Raw genomic sequence first — 18286 nt, forward strand, 5'->3', positions numbered from 1 at the left:
CGCCAGCACGAGTAGGGGTTGCAAGCTTGAACCTAAAATTGAGCAGCGTCGCGTCGCTTGACGAGAGGCAGCCGTCGCGGTCACGAATGAATGGGTTGATCCCTCGTCTTTCGCCCATCCCGCCTGACCTGGCCCTTTTAGCAGTGAGCCTTCCAGCCGACACGACCAACGTGCAAGGGCAGCGATTCGCTTCCTTTGTCTGATTGGCCGCAACACCCGGTCATCACCGACGTCACTTGTCCGCCATCGCTGCCATTGGGTGATTTGCTTTTTGGAAGGATAAGTCAAAGGACAGAACTCGGGTTCCGACATATGGATCTGCCCATTGATGCAAAATACAGCGGCTGCGCATGGAATAACTACAAATAATGTACTAGGTACCTGCTGAGTACAGTACAGTACGTACTTGTAATTGGTTAGTTACACTTACATGTGTACGGAGTACGGAGTACATGTTATGTACTTGCACGTCCACTGTACTCTCACAGCTAATAATTAGTGGGTGAACAATAGAAAACTGCTCTCTAGTGGGAACCTGCGCTAGTGCTCCGTCTTGTACGGAGCACTGGCTTGGGAAAGCTGGTCACACAGTTACTGCAACACCACAAGGCGCTTTCATCTCTCGTTCCGCTCCATTCCTCTCGAGCCTTCATTGCTAGTCAACGTTGTTGAACCCATCGGGCCTTGTCGCCACATCCCATGACGGCTCACCCCTGCAGTCCATTTACAGCATTTTTTTTTTTTGCCTTCTCGAGCTTCACTTCGCGCCGCATCTCCGCTAACATCCCTTGGTCAGCCGCTTAGTTGCCGAATCCTATCCTCATGCCCGTGGGAGAATCCGTGCTCCTCCTTGGCTATCCCCGCCCAAGCGACAGCTACCTGCCGTTCACCGACCGCCAACCATGGAGTCGCACGGGGTTGATGATGCCGCATCGGCTCAGCCTCCCGCCGACGTCGAGGCCGCCGCTGCCCTGCTACCTCCCGATGCTCCGCGTCGATGCTTCATCTGCCTGACCGACGAGCACGACTCGGATCCGCCCGGCTCATGGGTCGACCCGTGCCCTTGCACGCTCGAGGCACACCAGGACTGCATGCTCGCCTGGGTTACCGACTGCGAGCGCTCCAGCAAGCCGCTCGTCTGCCCCGTCTGCAAGTCCACCATCAAGCTCGAGGGACCGTGGGATCCCGTCGTGGCCGCCACCGATGCCGTTCATCGTCGATTCACCCGCCTCAGTCCCGTCGTCCTCTTCACCGGCCTCTCCCTGGGCGTTCAGTTCAGCCTGCAGATGTACGGAGCCATGGCCTTGTGGACCTTTGCCGGCAGGGACGCCCTCATCCGCTTCGTGTTGGGCCCGGACATGGTGGTCGATGGGAGGAACGCCAGCAACGTCGGCTTCATCAAAGAGAGAATATGGAGCGCTCTCGTCATGACAAACGTGGCGCCGACTCTCTTGTTTGGCCGCCTGCTTCCAAGTCTTAGCAACAAAGTCTTCCTACCTGTCGCTTCCGTCGTACGTCCTCCTCCTCCTCCTCCCCGTCGGTGCACCGATACTCGAGAAGGCTATGTGAGCTGACGTCGATTCTTTCCAACAGTACGGCATCTACCACATGATGCACCACGACGACTTTCTGACCTGGCCACCCTCGCCGCAGCTCGCCATGTCTGTCTTCCCCTACATTCGCTCCATATACTGGAACCTGTGGAGGGAGCTCGTGTTGCCCTATGAGATGAGCCTCAACGGGCAACTTGTTGGACTGCCGCCCGCAGAGGAACGACCCGATGACCAGGTCCAGCGGGGAGCCAACGACCAGCAGCGCCAGGCCGATGGCGGCATCATGACACTCCTCCAGGGCCTTCTCGATGTGCTGCACCAGGACGAAGACGTTGGGCGAGGACGGCGTCGTGACCACGTAGAAGTCGGTCAAGAGGATCCCGCTTTTCTCCCCGGCGACCATGACGGCGAAATAATGGTGGAGCTCCAGATTGGAGACGTCGCTGTCGACGAGGACGGTGCGCCGTTGGACCTGGGCCTCCACGCCATCGTTGGGCCCGAGGAGGATGACGACGGCGGCAACGGTCAAGATGGAGCCGGAGGTGCCTTCGACGAGGACCGGAACGGGCAGGCGGACGAGGAGCTGGAGCTGGACGGGAACCTGGACCCGAATCTGCACGAGGATCGAGAGGATGGACACGAGGCCCCTCCCGCACCGCCGAGACGGATTGGTATCGGTGCCATCCTATCTCATGTTTCCAACGCCATCGTCGGCGCCCTCGTCATGCCTGGCATTTCATTCGCCATGGGCGAGTTGCTGCGGCTGGCACTGCCCAGGAGGTGGACTGCGGCCCCTCACGGCCCCTGGAGCCAATACGGCATCGGCCAGCGTCCAGCTTTGCTACAGCAGCAGTGGGGTCGGAGCCTCGTCGGTGGCTGTCTCTACGTCATGCTCAAGGACGCAGCTAGGGTCTACTCCAAATCCCGCAGGGTGGTCGCCATGCACAACCGACGTGTGAAGAACGTGGATAGACGGAGGCGGGGCAGGTAAGGGGGGACGGATCCCCAGGGCGAGCAGCTGTTTGTATCAGCGTGATGGCATGGCATGGCATGGCGTTTCCACACAATACCACGCGACCGAGGTCAGATGGAACGAGCAATGGGTAATTACGAGTACAAGAATGAATGAATGAATCAGGTGTTGCTTCTGACTTGCCCGGCCGGCCCGGGAGGAGGCGGTGCATTGTTTCCAAGAACGAGAGCCCATGATTTGAAAGGCATTCCACTCATATCATGACCGATCAAAGGAGTACGCATCGGCTTTGGAAAGTTCTTGCGCCCAATCATACATTCCATGTACCCGTCCTTCAACGCCTATATTCAAGCCTAGGTCTCATTTGCACTCAGTACAAGCGCCGATGACGCAAATATGGTAGATGCATTCTCGAGGCAGTGAAGCGGTTCGTAACGGCTCATGTTTACGTATTGTGGAAATCAAGACAAAACACTACATCTACTCCGTATTCTCGCGTTACGGTTGCTGGCAGAATGATCGTAGCCCACATATGTGCTCGTACTCTGTAGGGACGCCATGCCATGTCTGTAGGTACGATATAAGCACAAACCCAACCCATCCAGCAGCTCAGCCAGCTTCCACCGTAGCGTACAGAGAATGACATGTTAAATGTGCGAGGATTGAGCACTGTACGCACAAGAATTCACTACATTTGTACGGAATAGTGCTCAACACGTGCAGCTGCACATGTGCGGTACTGAGCACTTGGGCAATGTGCTGTACGGAGTGCTAGTGAACCACATGCTTAAATTAAGAAGAGTAAGTACGTGCTGTTGTAGTTCTGCCAATGGGTACCGACAAGTAATTACTGCGCAGACTACTCCGTGGTAGGAAATAAATATGAATACTCCGTAGTTGTAGGTGTAATAGCGAGTGGACCGCGGAATGTTCTAGCTCGATTACGGAGTACGTGTGCCGGGACGGCGTGCTGATCCCACCAACTCCAATTCAAAAATCGTAGGTACGTAATCAATGACACACGAGTACTTCTGCACCGCCAACCGCCAAACATCCTAACAATTTACGCCGCTAATAGTGCTGCTCACCTTGCCTGGGCCTCTTTGCCACCACAAACGAGCAGCAACACACCTGCTCTCCTCTCCGCTCCCTTCTCGGCTCGTCTCGCCATCGCTGCCATGGTATGCATAGTCCCTCCCCCTCCGCCACCGCATCGTCATGCGTCTCAACCGCTGCTCTACATGGCATCCTCGTAGCTAAAACGGCGACCCCGCAGACCACTCAACACACCTCCAAGCAGCGGCTGGCGCTTGCCATTTGCGACTTCCTCTCCACCTCGGCCTCCGACGGCACCCTCACCGCCGACGATAAAGACTCGGTTGACGTGGCCATCAACTGCATTTCCGAGTCCTTCAAGGTCGATGCTGCCGACGAGAACGCTGTGCGCGCCGCCGTAGGCTCTCAATCCCTGCTGCAGATTTATTCCGTCTACGAGAAGCTCAAGGCGTCTACGCCGGCCGGAAACACAACCACCGATGCTTCGGCTGCTGCTGCGGACCCCAGCCAAGTTGCCGAAGAGCAGAAGAAGGCTGAGGCCCTCAAGAGCAGAGGCAACGCCGCCATGGCCCAGAAGGACTACTCGACTGCCATCGACCTCTACACCCAGGCCCTGAGCCTGCTTCCCACCAACGCCGTCTTCCTTTCGAACCGCGCCGCCGCCCACTCGGCCGCCAAGGACCATGTATCTGCCCGTATCGACGCCGAGGCCGCCGTCGCCATCGATCCAACCTACACCAAGGCCTGGTCCCGCCTCGGCCTCGCCCGCTTCGCCCTCGGCGACGCCAAGGGTGCCATGGAGGCTTATGGCATGGGCATCGAATATGAGGGCAACGGAGGCTCCGAGGCCATGAAGAAAGGATTCGAGACGGCGAAACGCCGCGTCGAGGAATTGGATCCCGACGACGGAAGCCGGTCCCGCAACCCTGCCGGAGCCAATGCCGGTCCGGGCGGCATGCCCGACCTTGGCAGTCTCGCCTCCATGTTCGGCGGTGCTGGCGGTGGCGGTGGCGGCATGCCCGACTTTGCCTCCATCATGAACAACCCCATGTTCGCAAGCATGGCGCAGAACCTCATGGGCAACCCCGACCTAATGAACAACCTCATGAGCAACCCCCGCCTGCGCGATATGGCAAATCAGTTTGGTGGTGCTGGCGCCGGTGGTGCTATGCCCGATCTCAACAGCCTCATGGCCGACCCTAACATTGCAGAGATGTGAATTACCCTTGAATTTTCGGTGCTTCCATGTCCCGCTTTCCTGTCGTCACTAACTTCTCGCAGGGCACGAAGCATGCTCGGCGGCGGCGGCGGCGGCACTGCTGGCAGCAATAATACCAACAATTCCAGCAACAGCAACAACGGCAGCAACAGCAGCAACAGCAACAACGCCTCGTAGCGGCGCTATTGTCGAACCCACAGAGGGCAGGCGCAGGCAACACACGACATGACAACTGATCAAGTGGATTCTCTTTGCTGTACATTTGCCTTGGACACTTGGCGCATGTCAAATGATTCAGATATATATATACCCGAAATGCGGGCAGGATGTCACAAGATGCTGAACTACAAGCGGGCTCGCCCCGGTCCCGTTGTCCTCGCTCGTCATTGTGCATTGTTATTGCCTACAATGTAGACGAACCCAAGGAACAGTTTTAAGGCAGACAAGACATGGCCAAAAAACAAGCTATATTTATCCTCTTCTAATTCACCGTCGATACAATGTCAATTGAAGAATACGTAGGCGTGTTTCTCGCCAAACCTAGAAGAAAAATGCATCCGGCCGTCATCAAGAAGCTAACAAACCAGAAGCGTAGAGTCTTAAACTTTGTTCCAGTCGGGAAGTGCCAGGGCCCCCGCCCCATAAACATGAGGCTATTCGACAGCCCAGCACTCTACCTATTAGTTATTTGCAGCTTCCGTCCTGATCCCTGCACGACCTCGTCGGCTACGGAGCCAGGAACTCCGACCTCGGCGTCCTCCTCGATGGCCCCTTGCTGAGACCCCATTGGGCGTGGAGAGTGCGCCGCCTTTCCGTGGAGTTCCATTCTCCTTTCCTGCAACGACGAAAGTTGACGCGCTCGCCACATTCATCTCATTGTCCATGGCGACGTGTGAGCTGTTCCGGTCTTCTCCCGACGCGGCTGCGAGAATGGGTCGCAGAACCAGCGAGCACCGACTGGTAGGCCTAGGGATATGGGAGTGCGAGGCCAGTGGTTGAGCTTGCGGGGCCGATGCACGACGCTGGAAATGCGAGCCGGGTTAGCTCAGCCTCGATGGCGGCAATTTTGAGCCGACGTACAGGCGATCGCTCTCCCTTGCCAACAAGTTGAATTGGTGGAGGGCTGCTCCTAGAGTCCGGTTCTTGGCCAGCAAGCCATGGCTCGCTTTTGGATTGCACCCGTCTCGAATATCGTGGGTGCTTCAGCTCAAGGAACTCGACCTCTCGCACGATTCCACACACGTGTTGTCCGCCATCGCCCGCCGATGCCTGCTAGGCATCGGAAGATGCGTCTATTGCCAGTTCAGTACCCTTCCGTTCTCACCATCGAGTCAAGCAGTCCAACGACGTACCGCCACAGTCCCCTGCAGACTTGTTCGTCGCATGCGTCTTCTTCGTCAGAGGACCAATGCCGTCGTTGTCTGACAAGTCGACCTGCCCGTGCTCTGCTGCTTCTCCGACCGGCGTCATCATCTTCACTCGAGTTCCCTCGTTTCCGGGTGACGCGATATTCCGCTTGGAATCTGGGCCCTCTCCTGGTTCAACACCTGTGACGTCGTCTGACCATTGCTGGCTGGCAGGCAGGCTGGCGGCGACGGCGACGTCACCAACGTTGTCAGAGGTGCCGACGGCACCCGGCAGCGAATTGTGGCCTTCAGAAGCAGACTTGGATAGTTCCCGAGGCGTAAATTCGGGCGCAACCGGATTCAACTTGTACCCCTGCGCAGACTTAGCAATCACTCGGCCCAGCGTGCAACAGCCAGGACATACCTCCCTCGCCCGCTGCTGGGGCGCTTTGCACTCTTCGCGAGCCTGCCCCATCTCGGTACGAACCATCTCACCACCATCACCACCACCTGCCTCACCCTTGCCCTGCCCAACAGTGGTCGGCGCTGAGGCAGAAGCATCCGCCGCCGGGTCCGGTCGGTCGTCGATGAATTTAGCAACATCATTTGCCTTTCCGTGGGGTTGCAGGAAAACTTGCTTCGACCACAAGTCTGCGTAGCGGCCACCAGCGGCAACAAGTTCCTGATGGCTACCCTGCTCGATCAGCTCGCCGTGTTCCACAACTACAATTCGGTCGGCATTCATGATCGTCGACAGCCGGTGCCTGCTTACGTTAGCCGTTATGCCTAGCAGGTCACAGGTCAGGCTTACGCCACGATGAACGTCGTGCGTCCTCGACAGAGACTCCCGAAAGATTTCTGGATATTCTGCTCAGTATCAGTGTCCACCGCGCTCGTCGCCTCGTCGAGGAGAACAATGTCCGGCTTCTTCAAAATAGCCCTGGCGATGGCGACTCGCTGGAGTTCGCCGCCGGAAAGTTTTCTGCGGCGGTCAGCAGTGCATCTGGTAGTGGCCAGGGCATCGATCACTCACACGCCCCGCTCTCCAACTCGTGCATCGTATCCTGAATGGGGCGGGATCAGTAAAGGGCATGAATTCGGGTGGCACGCAGCTGGGCATACCATTCGTGAAGTCTTTGATCTTGTCATGAATACAGGCTGCCTTGCAAGCTTCAAACACTTCTTCGTCACTGGCCGTTATTCGGCCATACCGGACGTTGTTCATGATGGTGTCATCGAACAAGATGGGATTCTGGGGGACAATGCCGATACGATCTCGGAGGCTACGGGGCGGTGTCAGCGCGAGCTAGAGACGAATGAAGCAGTGCTACTCGCCTGAAGAGATCGACTTCGCGGATGTCCTGGCCATCGATTCGAATACAGCCATCGCTCACGTCGTAGAAGCGGCCGAGAAGCCTGAGCATCGTCGACTTGCCGGCTCCTGTGGAGCCCACAAAAGCCACCTTCTCACCTGGGGCGACGTTCAAGCTGATGTTCTTGATGGTTTCCTTTTGGCCATTGTAGCTGAAGGAAACTCGCTGGAAATCGACGTTTCCGGCAACGAACTTCAGCGGACGTGCCCCTTTTTTGTTTTCAACCGTTGGCTTCGTCTGCATAACATGGAGCAATGTCTCTGCGTCAATGAACTCGTCACTCACATCTTCAGCCAGCCGGGCAAAGAATTGAAGTGGCGAGGTGAGCTGGGCCCAGTACATGAGCAGCATGGCAAACTGTCCAGACGTTGCCTTGCCCGTTTGGATTCTGGACACTGCCAAGAAAGCGCTCACGAGCAAGCCGCAAGTGAGAACCATGGTTTGGAAGGCGACAGACATATGCCGGCTGATGGCGTACTGCTTCTCGTGCAGCCAGCGATTTGTCACCGAGTTCGCGTGCCGATTGTCCTCGTAGCCAATCTGATTGAAGGCGCTGACAGTTTGCCAGCCGAGCAATCCGGCGTGTCTAACGTTACTCTCCTGGTACAAAGCGTGGATTCGCTTGCGGCAGCCAGCTTTCGAGATGGCCACAAAACGACTGGCCATGAGAAAGAAGGTTGCTCCGGTAACGACGGTTATGAGACCTTCGTACGGGCCAAACGTGACTGACAGATACACAATGGCTACACACATGTCGATGAGCATGGGCGCCGCCTGAAGCAGGATATTTTCGACAACACTGGAGAGGGCAGTTCCGCCGAAGATGGCCGACATCATGTCGGATGAACTTTTCGAGTCGTGAAAGTCGGCAGAAAGGTGCATTATGTGAGAATATGCCGCCCGGCTGATGGAATCGCGGGAATAGTACTTCACTGGAATCCAGAGCCTCTGGCGGAGGAGCTCGATGCCCGTCTCGGACGCGGCCAGGCGCAAAGCGGCAAATACGATGACTGCGATCCACGGACTGGTTGAGTTTGTGCCGCTCAAGCTGTCCATGATGATGCCGGTCTGTCGAGGGATGAGGAGATGAAGCGCATTAGATGCAAAAATACAGAGAACAACGCCTGCTGCGTGAAGCTGGAGGGATCGGTTGCCGACAGGCCAGATGTACGGAAAGAAGAGCTGTAAGGAAGGGGTCAACTTGGAACTCGGGCGAATGTGGCGCGGTGCACTGGGCACGCGCGAGGGGGCTCTTACCATGAATTCCTTTGCGTACTCGAACCAGTTGCCGCCTTGCTTCAGGCGCCTCTGCCTGGCTTCAAGGGTTTCTCTTTCGATGCGTTCCCATGCGAATTCGGAAGAAACCGAAGCTTGGTCCGAAGCGGCCGCCGCGCCGTACTGAGTTTTGCCGGTCGTCCGAGCCTGGTCCCCGTCCACAGCCTGGGCCAATAACGACTGGCGCTCCTCGTCGCCTGCCTCGACAGGTGCTTTAGGTCCGGGTGCGAGGCGTGGCGAGGCGATGAGAAGCGTAAGGGTCAATACCCTCAAGCCTACGAGCATCAGCTCGGTCATGTCGTACCTGCTAGAGGCATGGTTCGAGAGGATCGCTCTCGCCGAGAGGATGGCGATGGCGGTCTCAAAGGCCAAAGCCAAGAACCAGGAACCGACAAAGGGATGGCCGACAGTTCTGCCGTGGTCGGAGAGCACGCTCGCTTGCATGCCAAATATGAGCAGGCTAGAGAAGGTGCCAACAATCAGATGGTCCTCGCGAGGCCACTGCTTCTGAGCGAAGGCATGCAGCGCATAGGTGGTTAGCTGGGCGGCGCAAGAGAAGACACAGAGGGCGAGGAGGGCGAGGACCGCTGAACGGCTAGCGGTCTCTGGCCTTGTGACATCGTCGTCCTTGAAGCGCTTCAGGGTACAGACGGAGGCGAGGGACGAACAGTTGAAGTAGAGAAAGACGACAGCCGGGTACAAGTAGTACAGGGCTGGCAATCCAGCCGAGCCCGTCTCTGGAGAGGAATCCATGCAAGACGTTGCCTCCACCGAGATTGTCGGACGAGAAAGGGCCTCTCGGGCGAGTCGACTGGCGAGGTCGGATCAGGCCGGATCGGATCAGATCAGATCAGTCAGTTCAGACTAGGCGAGACGTCGCAATCCGGTGACAGTAACAGTGCTGAAGCCGAAGTCGGCGGGGTGAGGCGCCAGGGGAATGAAGGGCAACTCATACACAGGGTGCAGGATCAGGGGCCGTCAATGGCAAGGCGGAACAGAGAGAGACTTCGAAGATTATGAAGGAAGGCAGCCGGATGGCAGTGCGGCGGAATGCAGCGAGCCAGCACCAAGAGATACAGGAGGCAAAAGCGAGGAGGGAATCAGAAAGGTGCTGGTGCTTGACGTGTTTGCCGGGCAGGCGAGCAACTTCTTGCCCTACCGTAGCCGTTCTATCTTGCAAGACTCGGCTCGGATGGATGCGGCATGCAGTGCTAGGTAGGTGGGAACGTTTGTTCGCGCAGCGTCGTGTTGGGTTTGACGACACAGGCAACGGGACTGGTAGGACGAAAGACGCTGCCTGCCAGTCGGTGTACCTACTCTATATGTAAGTTGGTTGCTCCTGCTCATCCCTGGCATGCATGTCGTTGAGGCCAACAAATCTGGCAGGGGCATGTTTAATTACGGGAAGGTACATGGGCAGCCAGCCACCAGAGGCGGACGGGCTTCGGGATGCGAATTTTTGCAGGATAATATTACTCCGTACTCTGCAGCACTTGGAAGTGTAAGTCTATGGTCTGCGGTACTAGATGATATGAGCGGTGATGCGTGTAAGTAGATGTATGGCTGCTGGTGCTAGCATGTACGAGTAACGCACGGAGAACGGAGGGCACGTCGTACATGTTGTCGTAGCCTCACGTGCGTGATGCCTACCTTTGCACCCTCCATACCATCATGGCTCCGTGCATGTAGAGAGACAGATGCGCGCGTAACAGTGCAGGTCACGCAGGGGCGTGAAGTGATTATGGAACCAGCGCAACAAATCAACGATCGGTCAACCGCTGGGCCCTCTCCTGGCCAGATTCTCCTTCCGTTGGCCGTGGTCGCCATGGGCTTGTGACTCATCGAAGTGGTTGGTTGTAGCACGGTGCGGCGCGATCAAAGGCACGACTGAATGCCTCCTAGGCCATTGCTTGATGTTTGAACGTCCGCAAAAGCAAGCAATGGTGGCCAAGGCCTGTTCATGTGTGGTACTCCGTATCAAGTCCTAGGATCCAGGCAGTGCGTAGTACAAGCAGGCGCTAATTACTCCGTACCGTGACAGTAACTTGCCACCCATACGGATTACAATTAATACTTGCAAGTATTTGCTACGACGAGTACGATTACACGCAAACTGGAATACCGACCGTAGTCGATACATGCAGGCAGGCACACACACACCACCACACACACGTTGGGCCACCGACTAGTCTTTAGGAGCCAACCACTACACCTAACGGCTGCGAGCACTTCATGCAGAATCTGTACCACCAGTAATACCAGCACGAGTACTTACTCCGTACTGCCGATACACCCCAGGGCTAGTAGAACTCATGAGCGACACGCAACATTTCCAGGTAGGCGCTTGCAATGCCTACTTCTACGATTACGTCCTGGTAGGTATACGTACATACACACTGTACATATGGAGGTGGTACTCTCCTAATACTCGTGCATAGTGCCAACCAAGCCACTTCAGCCTGACAACCGCAATTGCAACGGCGGCTGCATCTCAACTGCAGGCAATCCACTCATCGTTGTTGGATGCGGCTTTTGTGGCGACTGGGCTCCTCCGTGGCCCTCTCACGACCTCGGAAAATTGCCAAGCACAGCGGTGCCAATGTCGCGGTAGCGAATCACAGGGATCTTAGTTTACCAGCCACCTTTCGGACAAGCTTCTGGACTGGCGCGGCCAGGGATTTTCCCACCACGTCAATCCCGCACAACCCTGGATCTGGCGTGGATTGCTCGGGCTTCTGTTTCATCGTTCTTGTACATGCAGTATATTACGCTGCTGCTGCTGGTCTTGGGCACACCGTGCAATGGCAACAACGGGACCGGGATTCGGAGACTCAGGCTGGCCCTTTGGTGTAGTTGTGCTGTAACCTGCAAGTATCTGCACCGCAATCCAGCACAAGCACGGAGGAGTAGCGCATGTAAGTACTAAGAGGTATGAATAGTACTTGTCGTGCCTCAGTAATATACCTAGTATTACTTGTCAAAGACAGAGTCCGCATGCAAGTACGTACGGAGTAATAACGGAGTACTCCGTACATGGACATGTAATTATTACCGCAAGTATTAGCTGCCAGCCGCCAAGGGTACCTGGCCGTACGAAGTAGATGTAAGTAAGGAACATTGGTAGTAACTCAAGTGTACCAGGTACTCCGCCGTACTAACCGAGCAATACTCTTGTGTTACAATAAGAAAGTGTGCTGTACGGAGTAATTACAACGAGCATGATGTGTCTGGACCAGGATGCCTGTTGCCTGAAGAATTTTCCCCTACACCATCCGATGCGCCCTGGCGTGGCGCCCGCTGCCTTCGTGCGAGACATGAGACCCAATACAAGTTCGGAACACTGCGCGTGATATGGCCCAGTCATGTTTCACCCGAATACGAGGATGAGCTCGCCGACGTTTGGAGCCGCGAAAGCATACGCGGGCAAATATCCGACAGCTACTGCGTGTTACTTACTTGCTACCACGTCGAGTACAATGTACAATTGTTTGTGGCATGCCTCCATCAAGTGAGCGGCTGCCGTACGAGTGCAGTACCAGCTTGCAGGCAATAGGACTGCAGACGTGCGTTTATCGGCCATATAAGTATGCGCGCATGTCGGGGTGCGGAGGGTTTTTAGAACAGTCACGAATCCAAGGTCCGCACTGCCTTGGGCAGATATTAATTACATGGTACTGGTCCGAAACGATGGCGGCCATCCATGCACGTCGCTGGCTCATCGCAGCTCAAGGCGCACACCGGCTGCAAGTCAACACCCATGGCGTGTCAAGTCCGCCACGGCCGTCGACCTCTATCCTCGTGCAAGGCGGCGAACGAGAACAGGTTCCGAATGTGAGTCTGATGATGCCTCCCTACTAATAGGTTAGGTGCTAGTCCCTAGGTCGGTACCTTCTGAAAAGGATGAGAACAATGCACGGTGCACTCCGTAGTTCCTGGACGCTGTGCGTTTCCCTTTGTTTTCATGGAGATACTACGAGCAGAATTGTGTAATACTTGCTAAGCCGTACGTACCCTCGAGGCACCAAGTCCTTCTGCATGGCTTCAGGCGACGTATGATAATGCACTTAGCACATGTATTTGAATGTAGACATATAGGTGCACGAGGTAGAAAGCAAATATACCAATGAGCACTGTGCATACACGTAGAAGCGACCACACGAACAGTACTATTACTGCTCAATGCGACGTACGAGTAGGTGTACAGTGCTTGCATTCGGGTGAAAGCAGGCTTAGGCAAGTCCAAGAATACTCTGTACTCCGTACAAGTAGCAGAGATTCGCTGGTGCACTTGCGCTCTTGCAAGTACGTACTCCATGCTTGTACTTACTTGCAAGTACATACAGTACTTTTACGAGACATCGAGGCAGAATGGAGCGATGATAAGCACCAACCCCACCACATCCACCTGGTGACCACTTCCAATAACCACATCCACCTTGCTCAAGCAACTCGATCAAACAGCTCGCTACTTGCAACCAACGATTGCAGCCACGATGGACTATGTCGAGCATCGCATGGCTCACGAAGCCGTCAGAGAAGCCGCTGAGTACAGGCATCCTTCGTCACGCTCGGGCGGCCCAAACCGTTGATCCGCATCGCTAACCTGCCTTTCAGCTCCGCCGGCATTCTCACGCCCCTCAACGCCATCCTCGCCTTGATCCTCCTCTACTCGCTCCATGCGACCTTCTTCCGCGGCGCTTCCTCGTCCAACCGTTCGCTGCACCGTCCCCCGCCGCCCGTCGTCTTCCGAACCTACACGCCGCGCACCCTTCTCCCCTTCAACGGCGAGAACGACGGTCCAGTCTATTTCGCCGTTCGTGGCCGCGTCTTCGACGTCTCTCGCGGCCGCAACTTTTACGGGCCCGGAGGCCCGTACTCCAACTTTGCTGGTCGCGACGCCAGCCGCGGCCTCGCCTGCGGGAGCTTCGATGAGGAAATGCTGACAAAGGACCTCGATGGCCCGCTCGACCCTCTCGACGGGCTGGGCAGGGATGAGCTCGAGGCCCTTCAAGGCTGGGAGGAGAGGTTCCTGGAGAAGTACGACGTTGTCGGCAAGCTGGTATCTGCTCACGAGTATGGAGAAAGCACCGGCCCCAAGTAGAGTATCGGACCGCGCATGCCAGCGAGCGTTGCGGCTGGTTGTATTGAAGAACAGAACATGGTGACATGTGCAAACTGCGTCCCAATCCGAAACTGGTGAACCCTCATCTGGCAGAATTGGCTTAACAACGCACGTCACTCCAAGCACATCATATGTGTATATCCCAACTCCATGCGATGGATGCACCTCGGAACAATATCGGCAGTCAAAAAGACAAAGGAAAGCGGAAGAGAAAGGGGAGGGAAAGGGCCCAGCCAAATGGGAAACGATTGATATACCACCCACGCGCAAGGAAATCCCATCATCTCACTTGTCCATCTGCAGAACCGTCGCTGCCAGGCGCAAAATGGTCGCCGTTTTGGCTATGATGCGACGAGCGAGGACCCAATCCCCTGCCTCCACAGGGTCACGGATCGCCGGGAAGAAGGCTTCGTCGTCCCCGGACCAAAGCTGGGGACCGAAGACGACGTGCTTGAATTGCGTCCGGTTTGGGATCTGCATGTCATCGTCAGCGGCTTCTTCCTCTCCTGCGGTCGGGGGCCGACAACTCACGCCGCCGCCAAGCTCTAGATCCAACAGCGCCGTCTCGAACGCGGCCATCTTATCGTTGTATACCATGCGAGACGCCCCCAGTTCGTCCGCTTTCCATCTGCGGCCCTGAAGCATCTGGCGGTCCCACTCGAGCTCCCACTTTTCAAACGTCTCGGCATTCATCTTCACCAAGGTGACGGCATCTTCGAGCTCATGCAGCGGCAACTTCGAACTCTCGTCCTTGTCGCCCCCCTTGCTCTTGATCCACTTGCCCAGCTCCTCCACCCAATGCCTGAGAGCCTCGGCGTAGTTGACCAGGTCGAATGGGAGGATGGCGCGGTCGGCCAGGTCCAGCATGATCAAGCCCACCACTTGGCCCATCAGTGTATGGTGCACAAAACCAGGATCGATTACTTTTTCCACGAGGTCGAAATTGTCGTAGCTCGAGTGGCTCGGAAACCTCTCGCCCGTGAACTTGAGGTCCAGCGAGCTCGTTCCTGCAATGTCCTGGAAGGCAACGTAGTCGCCTCTGGCGCCCGGCCCGCCCATCCGTCCATTCGGCGGGTTCCAGGCTTGCCGAAGGGTGGCATTGGTATTGGGATCGGTGACCCTGCTCAGCGCGCGAAGCAGCGCCTTTTGCAGCGCCGGCGAGCCTGTGGCGCGGAACTCGGTCCCGGCCACGGCGGTGTCCAGGTTGATGTACGCGTACGCACTCTCTCGTAACCTTTCAAGGTTGTTTTCGACAAACTCGGTCGAACCGATGAGGTTGTACTCCTCGGCGTCCCAGGACATGAACTCGATGGTGCGGAGAGGTCTCCAGCCTCGAGAGAGAAGGTCGCCAAAGATGCGGGCCAGCTCGATCATGATCGCCGTCCCAGAGTGGGGATCGGTGGCGCCAAAGGCCCAAGCATCTCGGTGATTCCCCACTATGATGGACTTTGCCGTCTGCTCCATCCCGATGATCTTGCCGTAGACGTTCCAGATGGGCTGCTGTTCGATCTCGACCTGCTCGTTCTTCAGCCTCACCATGCGTGTTGAGCCATCACCCGTCCACCACTCGCCAACATCGGGAACGCCGCCCTGCCATGCCTTGGGTGCCCTTTCGCCGTGGCCTTTGATATGTCGCAGCAGCATCTGGGCGTCCCTCCACGCCAACGGAAGGCTCGGGATTTTGACCAGGCCAGCTGTCTCGTTGACTTTCATCCGCGGCATGTCCTTCTTGCTCTCCCACCCTGGCGTCAGGACATCGCCAACCACCCAGTTCACCAAGCTGACTGCGCCGAGCTGAACACCGTCCGAGGGCATGAAGCGCCCGTGAGGTGCCACCTCGCCCTTGAGGAAGCCGTCGTCGGCCGGGTCACTGTATGTGATGCAGCCCGCGAACCCGGCAAGCTCCGCTGCCTTGACCTTGAGTGCACGGTTGGACTCGGTGCCGTAGTATCGCACCAAGGCAACGGCGCCCTTGGTGTTGACACCCCGGTCCCGAAGCCACTTGAAATCATCGCGCGAGCCATAGTTGGCGTAAATGAGCGGCCCTTTGACATCGCCCGACTTGGAGTGGCCGTGAAAGGCATACGTCTGCCGCCCGGCTGTTTCCTTCCCGCCTTCCTTTTCCTCTAGCCTGGCGGTCCAAATCGGCTTGTCGCCCTTCTCGTCCAATATTTGAACGGTCCGGCCGTCCTTCGTCGGATAGTTGACGTAGACGTAGTACTCGTCCATGTCGACCTTGTCAAGTCCAGCCCTGTTGAACATGCTCTGTACGTCCAGCGCCGTCGCGTAGTCGCCTTCGGTGCCGGCCATATGTGCGTAGTTGGAAAAGTGCTGAACCGATGCCCGTAATCGCATGGGCTCGACGCTTCGCTGGATGTGCAAACGGAGGTCCTCGGGATCGAAGCGCATGCCTGCATTGAGGCGCGAGGACAGACCGCCGAAAATGCCACTGGCGAAGAGGAAGTAGACGACTCCGACGATGATGATGAGGGCAATGATGCGGGCAAATACCAGGATCATCGTCAGATTGTCAATCGCGGGCCACCCCCACCTCCTCGGTTCGGTGCGCGTCACATTGTTGTCGCCATCTTCGGCGTCGGATGCCGGGGTCCGCGACGGAAGACGGATCCGCAGCCGAGGTAGCCTTGGCCTCCAGGACCACTTCCATCGGGGTAGGGAGAGCCGGAGAGATATCCTCTTCCTCCAAATCGATCTCCGCAGCCGCGGTGGTTCCTCAATCTCCATTTCTTGCATCTCTCGCCGCACATGGGCGGCCTCTTCGTCGTCGTCGCCATCGCTGACACTGCCAAAGAGACTATCCTCGTCATCCGTTTCGACGGTCGGAGGCCGATACCCATTTGGCCGCTGCGAGGAGCTGGCTGAAGATTCAGCGTGCGGAAGAAGTGATTCGGCCTCGGCTTCATCGATTTCGCGCTCGTCGGTGGAGGATACGGGAAACTCCCAGCCTCGACTACTGGAGGCCAACGCTTCATCGTACGTTGGCGGCACTGGATCGTAGAATGGCTGTTTCTCCGAGGGCATGATGGGCTAGGCGTAGCGACTACACAGCCGCAACGTATGTCCGGACCGGACGACGGTGGCCATGCAGGTCAGAGGAGAGTGAGGTGATGTAGTTCCAATCGAGGGTGGCAGTGTCGTTGGTCAGGAGATCAGGGTCGGATCAGCGAAAATGAGCGTCAAAGGGAAACGAGTGAGCCAACGAAGCCAACAGCATACGTCGCATGGTACCGGGAAGCGCCCGTGTCCGATGGATAGGAACTAGATGGCTCGCCGGTCATGGGTCAGCCTTTCGATGCCAGACGGAGAAGCAGAATCGTCGTCGATGTGACTTGGGAGGTGGGCGAATGGATGCTCTGCCACGTAATAAAGACGCCGCAGAACCCCTCGGGTACCTACACTGAAGTATGGGTACTTGGATAGTACATAAATGTAGCGCCTTGACTCTCTATGCTTGCTTGCCTTGGCGCGAATGATCGGTACACCCAGGTACTGGGGAAGGTCGGAGGGGCTTGTCGCACCACAAGGCGTAGTTGTAAGTACTCAGTACTCTGTACTAGATACGGAGTACTGTTCTAACATTATAATTACCGTTAGTACTCATAGGGGTACTGTCACTCCGTACTATGCATCAGGACCCACTGGCAAGGAGGCCCTAGAGTACTCCGTATTGTAAGTACGGACGTACTCCGTACTTGGTAGGTTAATTATATTACTCTGTCCGTACAAGTACGTACTGTAATTACAAGCTGTTGATGTTGGGAACGAGTACTCCGTACCGAGTGCGGGTTCTAAGTGCGCCGAGTATTACTACTTAGATTGCTGTAAGTACTAGGTACCTAGTATGTTGTAAGTACATGATGTATGGAGTAGCAGCTGCGCTCCCAGCAAGTCGACGTCCAGTACGGAGTGTATTAGTACTACAGTGTCTAATTTTTCGGGATTGACCTGCAGTGAGAAGCCTGCACCTTCATTACACACCATCACGTATCTTAGTACCTACCAGTACGAGTAAGCGTACGGTGGAAAGGGGTGTGCACGTACTTTGGCTGTACGCGTGGCTGTGGTTGGATTTCACTCTCCCTCTGGCGGAGCAGGGCATGCCGCCGCCTCTCTTAGATCGTCGGAATTTCCCCTGAACTGGTGGTTTCCGAGCCCGGTAAAGATCACTTCCTTGTACTATACTCGACCATAGGCTTATCAGTGGGAAATGTGCCGGGTCCAGGTTTGAAGCAAGGTCCATGAAGAATTGACCACGGGAAAAGCGCAAGCAGCACTCCTCCCACACACGCAGCGCCTGTTCCCCATGCTGTTGTGCGATGGGAGTCATCTACTAGTACTCGTACACGCA

General features: G+C 56.4%; 4 protein-coding genes across 4 annotated transcripts; 2 read left to right on the plus strand and 2 right to left on the minus strand.

The window, feature by feature from the left end:
- Positions 1 to 902: 902 nt before the first annotated feature.
- On the plus strand, positions 903 to 4978 carry DCS_06448 (RING finger domain protein; the record flags this gene model as incomplete). The annotated part of the gene is made up of 5 exons (XM_040803738.1): positions 903 to 1511; positions 1594 to 2540; positions 3605 to 3707; positions 3803 to 4797; positions 4864 to 4978. 5 exons carry the CDS (start codon positions 903 to 905, stop codon positions 4976 to 4978), a joined length of 2769 nt encoding a protein of 922 aa, XP_040653842.1.
- Positions 4979 to 6073: 1095 nt separating this feature from the next.
- On the minus strand, positions 6074 to 9548 carry DCS_06449 (heavy metal tolerance protein; the record flags this gene model as incomplete). Its single annotated transcript, XM_040803739.1, has 7 exons — positions 6074 to 6093; positions 6154 to 6520; positions 6572 to 6911; positions 6959 to 7129; positions 7181 to 7211; positions 7270 to 7453; positions 7542 to 9548. 7 exons carry the CDS (start codon positions 9546 to 9548, stop codon positions 6074 to 6076), a joined length of 3120 nt encoding a protein of 1039 aa, XP_040653843.1.
- Positions 9549 to 13288: 3740 nt separating this feature from the next.
- DCS_06450 (membrane-associated progesterone receptor component 1) lies at positions 13289 to 13896 on the plus strand (the record flags this gene model as incomplete). The annotated part of the gene is made up of 2 exons (XM_040803740.1): positions 13289 to 13341; positions 13410 to 13896. 2 exons carry the CDS (start codon positions 13289 to 13291, stop codon positions 13894 to 13896), a joined length of 540 nt encoding a protein of 179 aa, XP_040653844.1.
- A 306-nt stretch (positions 13897 to 14202) lies between these two features.
- On the minus strand, positions 14203 to 16959 carry DCS_06451 (Transferrin receptor-like, dimerization domain protein; the record flags this gene model as incomplete). The annotated part of the gene is made up of 1 exon (XM_040803741.1): positions 14203 to 16959. One exon carries the CDS (start codon positions 16957 to 16959, stop codon positions 14203 to 14205), a length of 2757 nt encoding a protein of 918 aa, XP_040653845.1.
- Positions 16960 to 18286: the final 1327 nt, after the last annotated feature.

The sequence above is a fragment of the Drechmeria coniospora genome, chromosome 03 (genome assembly GCF_001625195.1).
Source record: "Drechmeria coniospora strain ARSEF 6962 chromosome 03, whole genome shotgun sequence".
NCBI classification, from domain to species: Eukaryota; Fungi; Ascomycota; class Sordariomycetes; order Hypocreales; family Ophiocordycipitaceae; genus Drechmeria; species Drechmeria coniospora.